Genomic DNA, 18,805 nt, shown 5'->3' with positions numbered 1-18,805 from the left:
CTCCTCGACACCAACAAACGCCTCCTCGACACCATTAATGTGTCTTTTTTATATTTAATTTCTTTTATTAATGATTAGATCTACAAAAATTGACAAGAAATTTCGAATAATTAATACCACAAACGCTCTTGACTTGATATTACGATTCTACATGTATCATAATCGGGCAGAAAATATGTTGCCGACGGCGGTGATTTAATGTCATAAACAAGGTGGTAATTCGGTGTAGATGTACAAGGGAGATGGCGAGATGTGATAAGAGGGTGAGAATTAGAAGATTTTATTCGGTGACGGAGGTAAGTGGTGGTCGGAAAAATATTGTCGGCGACGACGGAGGTTACGGAGTTAGTTGATCTGGGTGAGTGATTGAAGAGTCATGTGAGGATAGTGTGGGGTTACGGGGAATAGTGTACTGGGTTGTGGGATTAAGTATGATTACATGTTGGGCTTTTTTCTTATCCGCAAGTAATTGGGCTTAGATTTACAGTCGTCTTGACTTTAAATGACAGGATCGATTATATATATATATATATATATATATATATATATATATATATATATATATATATATATATATATATATATATATATATATATATATATATATCATGTGCGGTCTCTATCACACTTTTCACATAGAAACTCACTCTAAAACACATCTTACTCCTTATTATTGAATTTTTTACATCTCTTAAGAGAGATTTGGAGATTTAGCAAGGAACATCTATTCCTAATTAATCTGTTGGTAAGTTTCACTAATCTTCTCCTAATTTCCCAGTTTAAGTTATCCTTTTCTTCTCTAATCACCTTTATAAAGACAAAACCCTAGAATTTGGGGAGTTTGAGGGAAATTGCTTGTAGTTGGGTAGTTGATTAAGAATAGTACGCGTTTCATATATGTATTATTGTGTTTGTTAGGAGCCGACTTTGTAGAGGAGCACTTTTGATTGTTGACTTGTTAAAGAATTGCCTCAAAGGTAAAGATTTTCTCTACTCAATACTTGGGATTCTTGTATTTATGAGAATTAGAAGATTTTATTCGGTGACGGAGGTAAGTGGTGGTCGGAAAAATATTGTCGGCGACGACGGAGGTTACGGAGTTAGTTGATCTGGGTGAGTGATTGAAGAGTCATGTGAGGATAGTGTGGGGTTACGGGGAATAGTGTACTGGGTTGTGGGATTAAGTATGATTACATGTTGGGCTTTTTTCTTATCCGCAAGTAATTGGGCTTAGATCTACTGTGTCGACTTCGGTTTAAATGACGGAACACGATTATATATATATATATATATATATATATATATATATATATATATATATATATATATATAGAGAGAGAGAGAGAGAGAGAGAGAGAGAGAGAGAGAGAGAGAGAGAGAGAGAGAGAGAGAGTTATGGGTGCTTGTGACAAAGAATCTTGATATCTTGTGGTGGATTATATTTGTTGAGCATTTCTAAATAGAAAGGTAAACAATTGAATGAGCCAACCAAAAATATAAAATAGATAAACAAATGACGGGAATGGAGGTAATATTTTTTTTTTTACATAAGTTGAGAATTTTAAGAGTTTTAGCTTAAAATATCCGTCTATAGTGAAATAGATAAACAAATGACGGGATGGTGACATTTTTGGGGCCCACCATACAACTTGTTGATTGTCTTATACTGTGGGTGGATATTTGGTCCGTCTATAACTATAGAAAATATCTCCCGTCTATAATGAGAATTTGTGGAATAGAATATAGATGGGAGACAAGGAGTAAGTTGTTGGGAGCTCGAAAGTTGACCAAACAATTATTGACATGATCAGAAACTTACATCATCACTCTCCTGTACCCCTCATACTTTGAATACAAATTTAATCAACCAAAACCAAAACCAAAAGAAAAGAAAACAAAATCACCCAGAAATTAATCACCCTGAAAATGGTAGATACAGTTGTGTTCCTGTTTTTCTTTCTAATGGCAATGTTTGCTCCATTTCTTGATGCCCAGTATTGTGTGCCACAAGAATACCAACCCAAATTTCTGATAGACTTTAGTTCATGGTGTAGTACTTATTTAGATTATTACTTGGTTGTTGATAAACCAAGTTTTTATGTGGGTTTTGCATGGATGGAGCTTTGTGTGTTATGGCCCCTCTCTATTATCAATCTCTTTGCCATGATTTCTGGCAGCTCTTGGTTTAACACCACCTGCCTTATCCATGGAGTTTGCTTAACCACATCACTGGTAATCCTTTGTTTTATTTATTTAATCAAATACTATTGTCTTTTTTTTAGGGTGTTTTGACTTTAGAAGCTAAATCTCATCAATTTTAGATAAAACTTTTGGCAAGAGTCTCGCGGGAGTATCCTCGGTAAAACTCGACTAATGATCAAATAAATGTGATCTTGTGCTGCAGGTCGCGATACTCTCGGAACTCATAGGTTCTGGTAAGGCGTCAGATAAATTAAGGACGATCTACTATTTTTTCATGGCCATTTCCCTGTTAATTACCCTTAGAGGGTTGCTTGCTTCTATTTATGAGATTCGAGCTTTTGGCAAGAAATCCTTTTCGACAGCTAGATATAAGCGAGCTTAAAAACAGTTGAGGAATGTGGAGTATGCAGTTGAAAGTGCTTTGCAAGTTTATTAGATACCTAGACTCTAAAACTGTCTTTGTTGGCTTTCCGTTGATTTTTGGGTTTATTAGCAAACTTTTGGCGAATTCTAGACGAAGGACTTCGGCATACAGCATTGCCCTCTCCTCCTGCACTTCGGAGTTCCATAACATCCATTGCCTCCTCGTTTTTTTTTTAAAGTGTCGCCTTTTTTAGTCACTTTTTAACCTAAAGTGATCATTGTCTATCATATAAGTGTCATTTTTATCCGTCACATATGAAGATCCCACACAATAACAACGGCCGACTGACAATAACAACCATCAAAACTACAACATCCACTTGCCTAACATGTAACATTAATCAAACTAACACGTCATAGAGTTCCAAAAACGACATGCAGCAACTTCGATAATTTACATGGCTACACAAAATGACACAAGCTTAACGAGAACATCAACACCGACACCTGTTCACTTCAGTACATTCCCACCATTTTCATACAATCTTGGCATGCAAAAAATCATACATTTCCACTAATGTTGTGGTATCGGCACATTCATGAACTAGAGACTAACTGAAATCAACAAGTTCAAGTGCAGCATCAGTCGTTTCAGGCCTATTAACCACCGGTACAGCAGCCTGGGTCATGAACATTTCTGGCTCCGTAGGAGGGTCATTGTTATTAGTGGGGCTCAAGTTGATATCTTTTTCAACTTTATTACGGAATTTGAACGGCGTACCTCTATTAATTTTAACTTGAATGAGATCCTCACACACAAATTCAAAATCCAAGGAGTCACCTGCTTTGATGCCCTGAGTTTTCCAGAAGTCATCCCATCCATTGGTTAAGGCAACACGACCATCACGACGCATGGTTACTTTGACCGGCCAACACTTGCCGTCAGAATCACGAAGCACTACACTGTCCTTATTCGCCAGATTCTGACCTTCTGTAACTACCTTCGGAACATGCTGAATATATGAAATCAAAACCATGTTATTTAGTCACTCAGTTGGGTAAGGTGTCGATGCAGGTACAAATCCAAGTATCGAGCTCCCTATAATGACCCAATTTTTTGAAACACCAAGACTCGGTAGAGAATGAGGACAGTGGTGCCGGAAAACATTTTCAAATTCAAAATATAATTAGAAGTTTGGATGTAAGAATGTCACACAAGGTTACGGTGTACGTTAAGAAAAAAAGGTTCTATATAGTGACGCAGAAATTTATTAGAGACGAAAAGGTTAAAAATGCTTAAAATCATACAAAATGCGTCACACACAATTCATGGCGCCATGCTCTATTTTCGTTATTCGTCACACACAAATCCTAAGAGAATTAAGGATTGTTACTCCCTCCCATCCACTTTTTTCTTCCCATTTGAAGTGGGCACGAAGATTAAGGGTGGGAGTATAATATTGATAAAAATATGAGTGGGGTTTGGTAATTGGATAGAGTTATGAATAATTAGGATTAAATATTAATAAAGGAGATGGACGTGGTTTGGTTATTGGGGAGAGGCGAAATAATTAGAATTAAATATTAATAAAGTATATAGTGGGGTTTGATGAGTGGAGAGAGGTAAGAGTATAATATTAATAAAAACATTCTCAAAAAGAAAAGGGAAGAAAACCTGAATAATCCGTTTTAGGAAATAGGGAAGAAAAGAGTGGATGGGAGGGAGTATTTGTTAAGGTTCGACTACCGACTACGGGTTCCATATCCATAGTCTTGTGTTGAAACATGGGTATGAGGCACGAAGGGAAGATTCAAGTAACAATACAAATGCAACCTAATCTGTTTCCTGGCCAAAAACGACGACTGGATTCATTTACTTTAAGGTAAAAGATAGTTAGATAGACTACAGTACCAGGTAAGCGCCAGGAGTGGCCGGTCCCCATAAGAAAGAAAATGAAGAACTAGTCGGCTCAGCTGAACAACCCCTCTTTCTAGCCCTTTTGGAGGTGATTGAAGCTTCAGCAAGATTGACATCAGCGGTACAAGAATCGAGGTCATCGAGTTTACCTGCGTACACAAACAACGTTATCCAATATATAGTAGTAATAACTTCGATTCGGGAGAGCCTTCTTGCTAGCTACATGTAATCTCGACATTACTATTACTTTCCCCTGACAATAAAGTCGTACACGGCAACAACTCATAGAACATTAACCGTGGCTTCAGGTATAGGATGAACTGGACTAGGACTAGGAGACTAGTCATCACCAGTGGACCGAGTCATGACCGTTTCTGGCGTGGAAGGCGGCAAGTTGATAACTTCATCAAATCTGTTAAGAAAAACGAGCTGACTTACCTCTATTGATCTTTACTTGAATTAAATACTCAGAGACAAATTCAAAATCCAAGGAGTCGCCGACTTTGATGGCATGACCTTTCCAAAAATCAACCCATCCATTGGTTAAGGCGACACGACCATCACGGCGTGTGCTTACTTCAAGCGGCCAACACTTGCCGTCAGGATCACGAAGCACTACATTGTCTTTATTCACTAGATTCTGGCCCTCAATTACTGCCTTTGGAACATGCTGAAAATTTGAAAACATATCGACAAGTTGATTATTTCAAATGATTTCATGTTATAATGTATGTTCCTTGTGCTCAAGTATGGGTGTCTGATTGGTACATATCAAAGTGTCGACTCGCTATGATTGCTGAACTTTTGAACTTTTTGGGAGACAGGAGAGACTGTCCAGGATGCGGACATTGGTAGGGGAAAACAGACTCAAAATACAATTCCGGAGTATAATTTAAAGTTTGAACTTCAAAATTGTTGAAAATCATACAACTGCTACTTGAACTATCTTTATCATCTGCGCGACTGCGCCTCCATTTTTATCGAGAAACTTTTGAACTTTTATAGGTCATGTACAGACTCCCTACTCATAGGGTTACGTCAGACATGGATATGACACCCAAATTGAAGAGTCTAAGTAACACGGTTAATAGTAAAAATGTTCCATCAATTGATCACTAGTAAAGATGAAAGGATAAATTCTACTAAGATGAAACATTAATTAATATACCAGGTAAATGCCAGCAGTGGCTGGCCTCCATAAGAGAGAAAACGAAGAACTGCTTGATTCAGAAGAACCCCTCTTTCCGCCTCTTCTGGTGGTGATTGAAGCTTCAGCTGGACTGACATCCGTGCAAAAAGAATCAAGCTCATCAGTTTCACCTGCGTACATAGAAGAACAAACAATATCAAGATACCATCCGAAGTCTATACTATAAATTAATATGCAACCGTGATTTCTCTTCCTTTGAAATGTTACATGCATGGTTTGACGCCTGGGAAGCAACGTGCATTTGACTACGAGAAGAGAACCACTTCAAATTTGTAATCTGAACAAGTAACATAGTTTAGCCTACAAGACTAAAAGAAACCCACTAATCCGCCATAACTTACAAGTCATATTTTGTGCTATGGTTGCTCCTTTTTGCAAATTTGCTTCTTCAGATTTATGTTCAACTTGAGAAGCTTTTTTTACAAAAACATTGACGAGATCATCTGAGAGAAACTCGAACCTCAATAAATCTCCGCCTGCAACTTTATTATCTCTCGTAAATGCCCTCCATCCACGAGTTATAGCCGCACGACCATCAATAACATGTGAGAGTCCAACTGGCCAACGATTTCCCATAGCATCCTCAAGTATCAATTCATTTTTCTTCGCTAACTTCATTGCTATCGCCTTTGGTAAGGTCTGCATATAGTATATAGAGTGGTTTTTGCTGGTTATCAAGCTTTATTTTATTTTGAACATTTCACAGTTTCTGAGCCAGCTACGGCAAAAATAGAGCGAGTTATTTTTCATCGTACATATATATAAAGGAAGGGTAGAAGTATACCATCTGCTGAAATTGATATTTCATATATTTGTGGATCTTAACAGAGAAAATCATTTTGTTTTCAGTGAACAGCACCCTGGCTGTTCTTACATGTTTCATTGGAATCCTCGTAATTGCGTGCTTCTTCTTGTATATCCCGCTTTTATCTAGACGTGTAAATTAATTTCCAGTTATATCTATGAAAACTCAACAGCAATTGAACTTCTCTTTCATACTATTAATTACATACATTTACCTGTGTATAACCGTTTTGCACGCTCTTGACCAGGGAGATTTGTTCCGAGTAATTTTGGTTCATATTTGAAGGCTCCACTCTCTTCCCTTTCTTCAAATTCAATAATCTTAACAGGATTATGTTTACCCCCTTGTGCATCTAGAACCATCTTTTGACACCCATTTCTGTCATATACTTTCACTAGGAAAATCGACTGTTCTTCGTATTCAAAGAGTAGGAAGTCACCAGTTTCTAAAGCGTGTGTTTCTACGAAATCCTCCCAGCCTTCACGAAAATAAATTACTCCGTCCCTCTCCTCTTCTATTTCCACTCTCCAGCATTGACGAGTCATAGCACTCTCAATGATAAATCGATGAGGTACATACCCATTAAAGATCATGGTAAACTCTTGGGGTATTTGCTGCAAGATAGAATAATTAAGTTGATGTTTTCAATTCTTAATAGTGAGTACTGAGTAGTGACCTTACAAATTACTACTTCGTACTAAAGTGCGTAGATCTAAAATGTTTGTCCAATTCTAAACATAATCAATAAAAAGAAAATGAGAAGGTGAAGGTGATACTGAAGAGCGCTCACCTTAGTTATAAAAGGGCGAGGCGAAGAGAGTCAGAGACGAAAAGCGCACGCGCGCGTACAGTTTTTGCGCACAAATTGTATTTTCCAGTTAATGTTTGTGCAATACTTGCCTTTATATTATTTTTATTTTTTCTAAAAGGGTTAACATTTAAAGAAATAAATGATAGGGATACCGCACCAAAGAGAAGGGCATAGTAAAAGATCTACTATAAGAAAAGTATACTGAAATTGCATAGTATTGATCCCCATATATAGGATAAGCCTTGTTGTGCCCACTAACTCACTAAGGGTGTGTTTGGATTGAAGGATTTGGAAAGAAAAGAAAGGGAGGGAGAGTAAGGGATTTAAAATCCTTTGTTTGGATAACAAATGAGGGTGGAGGGAAATGAAGGGGGAGGAGATTTGGAGGGATTCAATTTCCCTCTTCCAAGCCTAATCAAAATCTCTCCAGAATAGGTAAGATTTGGAGGGAAATTGTATCCAAACATCCACACTCCATTTCCCCTCCCCTTCCCTTCTCTCCCTTTCCCTTCCCTCCTTCCCCCTCCCCTTCTTTTCCCTCCACTTTTGCTATCCAAACACACCCTAAGGGTCTGTTTGGATAGGAGGATTTGGAGGGAAAGAGAGGGGAGGGAAAGGAAGGGATGATAAATCCTTTGTTTGGTTAGCAAAATGGAGGTGGAGGAATTTTGAGGGGAGGGAAAATGAATCCCTCCACTTCCCCCCTCCAAGCCAAATTATTTCCTCTCCAACAAAGGCAAGATTTGGAGGGAAAATGACCTCCTCCATTCTCCCTCCCCTTCCCTTCCATCCCTTTCTCTTCCCTCCGTCTCCCTCCCCTCCCTTTCCCTCCACTTTTGCTATCAGGGTGTGTTTGGATAACAAAAGTGGAGGGAAAGGGAGGGGACGGGAAAGGAGGGAAGGGAAAGGGAGAGAAGGGAAGGGGAGAGGGAATGGACTGTGGTTGTTTGGATACAATTTTCCTCCAAATCTTGCCTATTGTAGAGAGATTTTGATTAGGCTTGGAGGAGGGAATTGGATCCCTCCAAATCTCTCCTCCTCCATTTTCATCTACCCTCATTTGCTATCCAAACAAGGAATTCTAAATTCCCTACTCTCCCTCCCTTTCTTTGTTGGTGATTTAAGAGTAATTACCGGTTTCATTTTGCGTAATTAAGGTTGGTTCGTTAGTGGGTAATTTCTGAATAATAAATTGCAAGTTCGGGAAAATACGGAGAGTATACTTGCATAATTATTTACGGAATTACGGTTTAGCATTCGGACGAATGACTATGACGGGGGTCTCGCTGAGCGGTCAGCGAGTCTGGGTCCAGGGGCGAAGCGCCCTGGTTTAGGGGTTCGGGGACGCAACGTGGTCCCCGATGGGGGTTCGGGGGCAACGCCCCCGAAACTTTGGAATTAATTAAATTTCGCGGGATACGGAACTTAGTTCCGTGTCTAATCTGAAAAGATAATTAATTAATTTCAAGAGAAATCAATTCAACGTATTCCTGGTTTTGAAGAGTTGCAACTCTTCATAATAACTCCCTCCTTTCCCTGTTTTCCTCTCTATATAAACAAAGAGGAAGAGAAGAAAAAAGAGAGATAGAAATTTCTTCTGACATCAACAAACGTTTAACAAACTACACACAATATTTCTATATTACGTCTCTGATCTTTGAGTGCCAAAGACAGAGGGGACCGTCTTATCTCAGTAGAAAAATTCGGTACAACCCAGGCACAAGAATAAGGGTCGAATTATTCTATTAGGAAAGCAAGAGTCGATTCGGTCCGTATTTGTTTGTCAAATCATTGTTCGTAATAATCAATCCCTAACAATCTAATAGAATAATTATCCGAAATCAGTCAAGATGACGAACGGTAAGGAGATGACAATGAAGGTCTGTTTTGTCAGTTTTATTGTGGGAATCCGAATGTCTACATTCAAGTCAGAATGTATGATTCCGGAATTTGCTTTGGATCAATTGGATAAGAATTTATGGGACTGTTGATGGCAATTTCTTCAAACGTGGAAAATTCACTTGAGATAAGTAAAAGTGTTTATAATCATCATTTACTTGACTATGTTTTGCATTAAAATGCATGTTAGTTTTTCACTCTGACAGTGGCAATATGATGGAGTGTTGTTTGTTGTTTGATAAGTTTAATGCTTAATCTTTGGATGATTCCACTGTTATCATATTAGTATAGTATAAGTAAATGAAGTTATTTGGTAAAGACTTGATTATGGTTTTGTTTAGAGGCTGTTATGCGTATGCTAAAGTAAAACAATTAACCGTCATGATTGGAACATGTCTTGCTCTGTTTCCTACGTTCTTATAGTATACAAGCTAGTGAATTTTGTGCATGGTATTTATCACTAGAAATCTGTATCTATCAAAATTGTACTGTCGGAGTGGTTTGATGTTCTTTGTGCGAGAATTTGGGTTGTTCAGAAATTATAACTTGCCTTGGAATTTTTTGTGACAAGTTGTTATTCTTAGCATGGACGTCATTGTAATGGATGAATCATATAAATATAAATCATGAGAAAGAATGCGTACACTCATGATTGAATGAATGATCACTGCCTACGTTGTAATCACCACGAGGTTGTTGTTGCCCAGATAAGTTAAGTATATTATTGCTTTGATATACTCTATATCTAATATTTGACATTGATATATTTTGTAAGCGTGATACGGTTTGTTTGCAAGAATATATATATGTACTCATTATATGTTTTTGGTATTCATCCTCGCCATTGATAGTTATCAAGTAGAGGCATTTTATGTATGTCTGACCATATTTAATTTTGAACTTGATGCCAATCAATTAAGATGGAAGTGTAGCTGTATAATTGGTGATAAAACAATCGATGCATACTTGCTTGATGAAGGTTATGTGATTCAAGTTGTTGCTTTTATGAAATTGTTTTTGCACTGTTGCTAATTATGCAAGTCTATGATGATCACGATAAATTTGATCTTTGATAATGTTGCTTTCTTTAAAGTTACACCAATGCATGGTGGCTTCCTCCTTTTTCAATGCATGAAGTAATAGTGTTTATGCAAATGTGCCTTTACATAATAATAGTGGCTTATTTTTAAGTCTTTCGACATCTTTTGCATGTTGGTAATATTAATTTGCATGTCCAGATTGCTATGGTGTCCATGGGTTGACATGGTGATTATTAAATTACATAAGTTTTCATGTTGTTGTATCATACTGTTGGGTTTGCGGTGTTTTTGGGTTTGTTTTTTTGGTATTGAATATCCTTATCATGTTTTTGCGCGGCAATAGTGGTTATATTATTGGTTTTATGAAGTAAGTGTGAATGTCATTAGTAACCCCTCCTTAGTATTATACACGGGAATGCGGGATTGAGCGATATCATACAAGTGCTCGTATGGCTCAAGAACATTGTGTATTGATTTTGGGTGGTATCAAGTTTAGATTTTATGATGACTTAAGACACCCTAGGTTGGTTTACGGAGGAGTTAGAAACTCTTTTGACAAATGAGACATATATCAACGTTAAATTCCGTCTCATTGTTATTTGAACTTGTGTTTTATTTCGGGCAAGTTTAATGAGATGGATAGAATTATCAAGTTTTGATAATTTGTTTTGATTTTATATGATATACGTTATGTTAAACAACATATCGATATATGTGTGGTTTGTGGATCAAATGGTTTATTGTGTTTGATCATATGACCATGTTTTGACGGTTTTTTACTTATTTAATTGCTCAAGGAGTTTCTTCGACATCCGCGTATAATAATCAATTGGCAGTATGATGTTTGGCTTAATGAAACACAAAGTTTGTCTTTTGTGTTTTTCAATGATTATAATTAGCCATGTTCATGCAATGGTATGTGAAGTGTCCTTATGTTTTTATGATGTCAAATTTTGTTCATGTGAACGATTTTCTACTATGTTTGGCACTGATCTTGAATTATTTGTTGTTGACATGTGGTAAAGCATGGTACTGCATTTACTTAGAATAATATTTGCATCATGGTTGATGAGGTTATGAATGCAATGTTTTGTGTTAGTTTTGATAAGTAGCATGAATCTGTTATCATGGACTTTTAATGCTTATATATCTTATCACATTAACATGTTAATATCTTGTGTAAAGAATTTTAAACTTTAATTATTTAATCGTTTTTAGCATATAATCTCGGGAATGATGGTTTGCGATAACCATGGTGAGATTATGGAGTCATGGTGGTTTAACCATGTTAGAAGTACATCAATAGCATTGAATGTATAGTTATTTGACGAGTCCGGTAAAGGAGTAGTCATTTGTTGTAAGATTATTGACAAGTTGGTCTGTGGCAATAGAGCAAAGATGATTTACCTTGTAAAAGGTGGTTCAGTCATCGTGTTTTTCTATGAAGGACATGAGGGAGGTAATATGATCCTTGGTATTAGGATCAAGGGTGAGAGTATGATTATTACTCTCAATGATCGAGTATGACGCCTTTATTCAATAATGAAAGTGGAGTTATTACTCGGGTTTGCATAAGGGCTTAATTATTGCGGTTTGACAAATTGAGTAAGTATACTAGTATAGCTAGTACTCATCTTTGGCAAAGGATTAAGCAAGGGTGACATTGTAAAGTAAACCATGAATTATGGTTTGTCCTATGTCATTTTTCCTTCGGTTTTAGAGGGATAGCATTTAGCAAATTGAAGTACCAAATGTAGAAGGTGATTTTCTACTATTGGTAGTGTATTTTACTTTGGAAAGTATCATGTGTATATGGACTTCCAAGAAGCGAATTTGCATTATGAGTTTGACATTGGAGTTGGTATGCGTAGTGTTAGCATAGCCGGTTAAGGCTAAGTAGCTAAGGAAACTAATTAATCTACGGTATTACTTAAAAGTATTAGACTAATTTCATCCATGTTTTTTATAGTGAATAACGGTGCACCAAGGTAGTGTTTGCTATAACACGGTTTATGGACTATCATAAATGGGGATGATCTTGGTGTCTTTTGTGAGATCTCAGTTTTAGTTGATCACTTTGCATAAAGGGTTAATTATGGACTTGGTTATTAAGTCGGTTGACGGGATGGGTCTAAAACTCGTATAAGATCTTTGGCGATAGGATACCCAATTCCCCTCTAATACAACGTTAGAGGCTGAATTCAATGTGGAAGGCCTATTGTTAAGAGATTGAAGCACACAATAATTTATATCCCGAGGTGTGTGCTTAGACTTGCATGTTGTAAGGTTGATCTTTTGAAAAAGTGTGTTTGCAAGGACACGATGAAAAGAATCAACCTATATGAACATGAAGTCAAAAGTAAGCTTCAAAGGAGTATGGGTTTGACTCTGAAATGTTCATGAATAGATAAGGGACACTAGGCTTGTAATTAAGTGTCGGTTAATGTAATTTTAGAAGTAAAATAGTTTATGTGTGAGTTATCTTCATGTATTCAAAATGTGTAGGAGGGTTCAATGCTTAGTCACACCCCGATACTCGAATATTTGGAATGTGTAATTTCACTAAGTGAAAATTCAATCTTCGTGACATTTTCATTTATGCATAAATTGGTACGTTTGTTAGCTTATTTAATCTTGAATTACGCTTAAATGGGGGAGGATTGTTGGTGATTTAAGAGTAATTACCGGTTTCATTTTGCGTAATTAAGGTTGGTTCGTTAGTGGGTAATTTCTGAATAATAAATTGCAAGTTCGGGAAAATACGGAGAGTATACTTGCATAATTATTTACGGAATTACGGTTTAGCATTCGGACGAATGACTATGACGGGGTCTCATTGAGCGGTCAGCGAGTTCTGGGTCCCGGGCGAAGCGCCCTGGTTTAGGGGGGTTCGGGGACGCAACGTGGTCCCCGATGGGGTTCGGGGGCAACGCCCCAAACTTTGGAATTAATTAATTTTCGGGATACGGAACTTAGTTCCGTGTCTAATCTGAAAAGATAATTAATTAATTTCAAGAGAAATCAATTCAACGTATTCCTGGTTTTGAAGAGTTGCAACTCTTCATAATAACTCCCTCCTTTCCCTGTTTTCCTCTCTATATAAACAAAGAGGAAGAGAAGAAAAAAGAGAGATAGAAATTTCTTCTGACATCAACAAACGTTTAACAAACTACACACAATATTTCTATATTACGTCTCTGATCTTTGAGTGCCAAAGACAGAGGGGACCGTCTTATCTCAGTAGAAAAATTCGGTACAACCCAGGCACTAGAATAAGGGTCGAATTATTCTATTAGGAAAGCAAGAGTCGATTCGGTCCGTATTTGTTTGTCAAATCATTGTTCGTAATAATCAATCCCTAACATTCTTTTCCCTCAAAATTTTTCAATCCGAACAGCCTAAGCGATTAAGCCTTCAGCGGGCGCAGTTTTTTTAAACTAAGGAGTAAGGAGCTTAGGGGAACCTAACAAACAAATAATGTATGCAGTGATGTACGAGACATACCAGTTGCTTTGAGAAGTCATGGCCGAGAAGCTTTATGAAAGATGCTCCTTTACTAGAATGCTTTGGCTGGTTACCACATTCAACCTGCTTGGTCACCATGTTCCGAGCAATAAAGCCTGTTGAACACAAAATTGTTCTAAAAAGAGTTAGAGTAAATCACATCTGCAAAGTACAAAATATCGCAGTTCTTGTCAATTCACAGACTTGAAGGCTAACATTTACGTAGTAATTTTTATATAAGCTCAGATCCGAATTACTAAGTTCATATCTCAAAGTAGAGCAAAGAATAGGATATGTGTATAATTCCTATAGGGATTCATAGGGAACGTCTCGACGCTCTTGTTTTCAGTTAAAGGATGTTGGCTGAAGTACCATTCTCATACAGTAAATAAAAAAGAACATGATACGTGTACATCTTCCATAAGAAAATAGAGTCAAGTGTGCCAGCAACAAATTTGGTTTGTGAAGAAAGAACGGACGGACAACAAGAACATCACTCAACCACCCCAAGGATATTCGGAACATTAAGACTTTCTTTCCTGGCCTGATAATAGAGGCATTTGGGAAAAAGGACAGCCAATAACGTAGCTCCCCGGTTTATACTACAAAATTTCTCTATAATTAACTGACTAAACAAACATCTAAATTAGTCTTGGAATACCAAACAAGCTGTTAGCCCGAAGCTGTTAACTCCGTCTAGTGGATCGATATTGTGCTCAAATAAGTAGAGCTGACAAGTTTGATCCGGCTCGAACCCGAACAAACCCGACTCGACAAAACCCGAGAATATAATATTGCAAACCGAACTGACCCGTAATCCAACACGGCCCGATAATCAGTGACCCGAATCCGAATCAGACCCGATATGAACCCGATTAAATTGATGACCCGATAACTATTTTAAGCTTAATATTGATCACATTGAAAGCGATTTAGTGTGATACATTTGACTTAATAATTTAGTAATTAAACCAAATGATACTCAAAAAACTAATTTTAATGGTCAAATATTGAAGTAATGCGACCCAATACATCATTTGACCGAAAATGACCTAATAGATAACGGCCCGACCAGAACCGAACCCAACTCGAGCTGAAAGGAAATGCTGACCCAATATGACCCGACTTGACCCAACCCAAACCTGTCCCGACTGACCCGATTGCCACATCTACAAATAACTAATGTATGGAATAGTAAATACCATGTTGGTATCGACAAACACTCCTAATTTACCGTAAGGAAATTATCTACAAGTTTGTGATAATGTAATCACACATGGAAAATTGGAAAGGGACAGGAATTAGCGACAAATAATTAGTCACGTACACTAGTTGTGAAATGGTATACACATTGCAAACCTAGCATTTGAATTTCATTCATTGACAACATAGCAGAAGTTCCTGAGACACTCAAACACATGCATTGACAAATCATCAAATTAAGTATAGGTCATTCATGCAAGATGACCCATAGTCAACAATCCATGTTAGTGAGACTCGTTCTTTTAAAAGGACTCGATACGGGTGCATAAAATATACAGAAATTAAAGTCAATAGTAAAGATGAATTACCGGAGTTTGATCTTAAGTACTCTCTTCCTGTGATCAGAACCGTTGGAGAACCAATTCAACTTCCCTTTTTTTTAAACCTTCTTTCTCTCTAGCTTCCGTTGAACAGTGATAAACAAGAATATAAACAAGAATTTGTGCAGTTAAATATAGTCATGCAGCAAAGAAGTGATTAAAAGTTGGCATTTGTAGAATTTACTGTATGTTTATCCAGCTGGCAGCATTATGACCATATACATGTCCAACATGCATGTCATAGTTTTAGGCAAGTTCCAAGTTATCCCCCAATTTGTTTAGGTTAAAATTAGTCCTCTTATATATAATAAAAATTGCACAAATTGGGCACAGATAACACTATACTTCCAAGTGATATAATAATATTGTGTTTTGGTAAATTTCTATCAATTTAGGGTTAGTGACCGCCCTTTTTAGCCTCGTATCGGGGGTTAAATTATATGTGATTTGTGACGGAATATGTATGTAATTGAGACGAAATAACGATGTAAGTAAAGTAAAGGACGAAATAAGGAAATAATGACACAAGAGATTTTGGTGACGCGGAAAACCCGATGTGGGAAACAACCGCGGGGGGAGTCGGAATCCCACCAATATTCCACTATATGATATTCAGAGTACAAGTATAATATTCAATGGACTCGGATCTGATGACGAATAACTAGTCCGGCGCGTGTACGGGACTGACGGTATACAAATCAGACGATAAGGGCTATTTGTGGGTTTATAGTGGTGTACGTGGGATTTGCAGCATGGATTTAATGTGATAATGATCAATTAATCATTACTTTATGGAGTAATGATTAGATAATTATGGGAGGCATGATGATGATGAAACAATGGTTTGGTATTTTGTGTATTTTGTGCGTAAGTTTGGTTGTAAGCAGAAAGGGGAGGTTTGGTATTGTACACCGTTGTATTTGCTCTTGCGTGGACCTTCTCTTGTTTGTCTTCCTTGTATTTATAGTGAATAAACCCTAGTGGATTTATTAGGGTTCCCTCACTTCATTTATTCAAGGTAGAGTTTGGCAACAACTTGGACTTTCCTTATTCAGAATATGGCAATAATTAGGATTTCCTTGTCTTACCCGGGATCTTATTAATATCTTAGTCCAAGCCGAACTCTTCTTCACCTGTTGTCCTTCCCCGAATTATTCTCGCTTCCGTGCTCGCCTCCTGGCTCGGTCCATGGGCCCGACTCCCCATGTATGTCATGGGTCCATTGCTCATTAATTACCCACTTATCTCATGCCACGTAGCCCAGGCAAAATACGGTAATTTTGGCCCTAACTGTAACACCCCCATACTCCGAGTGCCTTACCAGGACCACTCAGGTATGAAGACATCACCATCTCGGTTGCCCGAGGTATGATAATCAAATAGACAAAATAGAAACGACGTTTATTATAATAGTTTAATGAATGAATACAATCCTCGAAACCAAATCGATAGTATAATACATTATTCCAAACTAACTTTCTCAAGCTGAAATATAAATAAAACTAAACTACAAGCGGAAGACTCTATCGTCACGTCGTGGCCATCCCAGCTATCCCAAAGATTATCATCTCTATACCGCTCAATATCCGCTCACCATCCCCGAATGGATCACCGCAGTTTACAAAACAACACGGGGTCGTACTAATCACACAATCAATAAACATAACCACAATAAGACAAATAGACAATTTGAATCGCCACACACACACACATCCAACCAACCGCCTCAATCATCGATCGTCCCTTTGGACCTACCACGCGATGGGGGACGCGGCCGTTCCCACCTAAGCCCCGCTCATCGTACGAGCGATAACCCCGCTCATTAATGTGCACATCCTTCGTGGCGGGTTCCACGAGAAGGCGAAACTAGGGCGTGAGATCACTCCCGCAAGTGACCCCACTCAACCGAGAACGCATCTCGAGAACCATCAACAACCAATCACAATCACAATCACAATCACAATCACAATCAAACAACTAACTACAAAGACATCACCAATATCCCATTATGGGACTAATGCGAGTAGGAAATCCTACCCGGAAAGCAAACACGCAGACGATCTAAACAATTTGTCTCAAAACGGCTCCTCTACGAATTCTCCTCCTATCATACATAACACATAAAGGCTACCAATTACTTACTACTCATAAAACCCCCAAACCCTAAATTAGGGTTTGACCAAAACTAGCAAAACATTATAAAAATTATGCTAGAAGCTTACCCTCGACGCAAGGAATCCAACAACACGAAAAACAACGAGAATCGACCGTCGAACTCGGGAATCGTTAAGGATGCGATTAGGAAGAAGAACTGCTGCTTTCTCTCTTAAACCGGTTTTAGGTTTTGGTAAAAGTGTTTTAAAACAAAGACGAATTGGTTTAAATACCCTAATCGCATAATTAACAAAACCCGCGAAAACTCCCCCGTAAAGCAGGGCGCTCGATCAGTACCCAAGGTACTCGATCGAGTACCCCCTACTCGATCGAGTGCCCCAGCTACTCGATCGAGTGCCCAACAGTCGAAACTATTTTCTTTGCGACACTTACCCTTACTCGACAGAGTAAGAGCTACTCTATAGAGTACCCCCAAGACCATAAATACGGAGTATTACAGTCTTCCCTCCTTAAAAAGAACTTCGTCCCCGAAGTTCAAACCACAACAAAACAAAGGTACTCCCTCAACATTCCCGACTCAACCATCAAACAAAAACATGATACAAACCCAAGACAAACATCCCGACACAAAGATATAAAAGGTGTATAAAACTCCTAAAAACTCTCGCGATCATCTCCTACCCCCTAAAAGAAACAAGGTTACGTCCCGGTAACCATACATACCTGATCGAAAAGGAAAGGGTAGCGCTCTTTCATGATATCCTCGGCTTCCCATGTAGCTTCCTCGGTCTCGTGGTTAGACCATAGGATCTTAAGCAAAACTATCTCCCCACTCCTAGTCTTTCTAACCTTTCGGTCTAGGATCCGCTTAGGTACCTCAAGATATGACAAGGACTCATCTAGCTCTAAACTCTCTGCCTCTAACACATGTGACGGGTCACTCACATACTTCCGCACAATGCGATACATGAAACACATTGTGCACTCTCTCCAATGCATTTGTAACGCCAAACGATAAGCAACTTCCCCGACTCGCTCTAAGATCTCATAAGGCCCTATAAACTTCTGACTTAACTTGCCTTTCTTCCCAAATCTCATAACTCCACGCATAGGAGACACTTTCAGAAGAACTTTATCCCCAACCTGAAACTCTATATCCCGCGATGTAGATCGCATAACTCTTTCGTCGATCCGAGTTGCTCTCATCCTTTCCCCGATCATCTTAATCTGTTCAACCATCTCATGCACCATCTCTGGTCCTAAAACCCTTTGCCTCAAAGACTATCGTCCCAACAGATTGGACTCCTACATCTCCTCCCATACAAAGCCTCAAACGGTGCCATACCAATGCTAGT

The 18,805-nt window shown here is 38.2% G+C and overlaps 1 protein-coding gene and 1 long non-coding RNA gene across 3 annotated transcripts; one reads left to right on the top strand and one right to left on the bottom strand.

The window, feature by feature from the left end:
• Nucleotides 1–1,816: 1,816 nt before the first annotated feature.
• Nucleotides 1,817–2,850, top strand: LOC141605775 (uncharacterized). The gene is made up of 2 exons (XR_012526474.1): nt 1,817–2,232; nt 2,405–2,850. It is a non-coding gene; the product is annotated as an uncharacterized LOC141605775 (long non-coding RNA).
• An 83-nt stretch (nt 2,851–2,933) lies between these two features.
• LOC141605774 (B3 domain-containing protein REM6-like) lies at nt 2,934–7,459 on the bottom strand. Of its 2 annotated transcripts, XM_074424665.1 has the most exons (9): nt 7,289–7,376; nt 6,713–7,112; nt 6,478–6,623; nt 6,035–6,332; nt 5,652–5,803; nt 4,922–5,153; nt 4,478–4,632; nt 3,347–3,578; nt 3,038–3,262 (listed from the first exon to the last, which is right to left on the bottom strand). In XM_074424665.1, exons 2-9 carry the CDS (start codon nt 7,089–7,091, stop codon nt 3,177–3,179), a joined length of 1,680 nt encoding a protein of 559 aa, XP_074280766.1. In that variant the 5' UTR covers nt 7,092–7,112; nt 7,289–7,376; the 3' UTR covers nt 3,038–3,176. The 2 variants fall into 2 exon arrangements, with proteins under 2 accessions (XP_074280765.1, XP_074280766.1); XM_074424664.1 differs by having other exon boundaries at nt 2,934–3,578; nt 7,289–7,459.
• Between the last annotated feature and the right edge of the window lie 11,346 nt (nt 7,460–18,805).

Source organism: Silene latifolia, chromosome 10, assembly GCF_048544455.1.
Source record: "Silene latifolia isolate original U9 population chromosome 10, ASM4854445v1, whole genome shotgun sequence".
Classification (NCBI taxonomy): Eukaryota; Viridiplantae; Streptophyta; class Magnoliopsida; order Caryophyllales; family Caryophyllaceae; genus Silene; species Silene latifolia.
Note: the sequence above shows the minus strand (reverse complement) of the source record. Positions and strands in the feature narration are given on the sequence as shown.

Excerpts from the sequence above, each read along its gene's own strand:
- LOC141605774 (XM_074424664.1), bottom strand. The coding sequence starts at position 7,091 with ATGATCTTTAATGGGTATGTACCTCATCGATTTATCATTGAGAGTGCT. Across the intron at positions 5,154-5,651 it reads CCACTGCTGGCATTTACCTG|CATGTTCCAAAGGCAGTAAT; the intron begins GTATATTAATTA and ends TCAAATTTTCAG. Across the intron at positions 3,579-4,477 it reads CCACTCCTGGCGCTTACCTG|CATGTTCCGAAGGTAGTTAC; the intron begins GTACTGTAGTCT and ends TCATATATTCAG.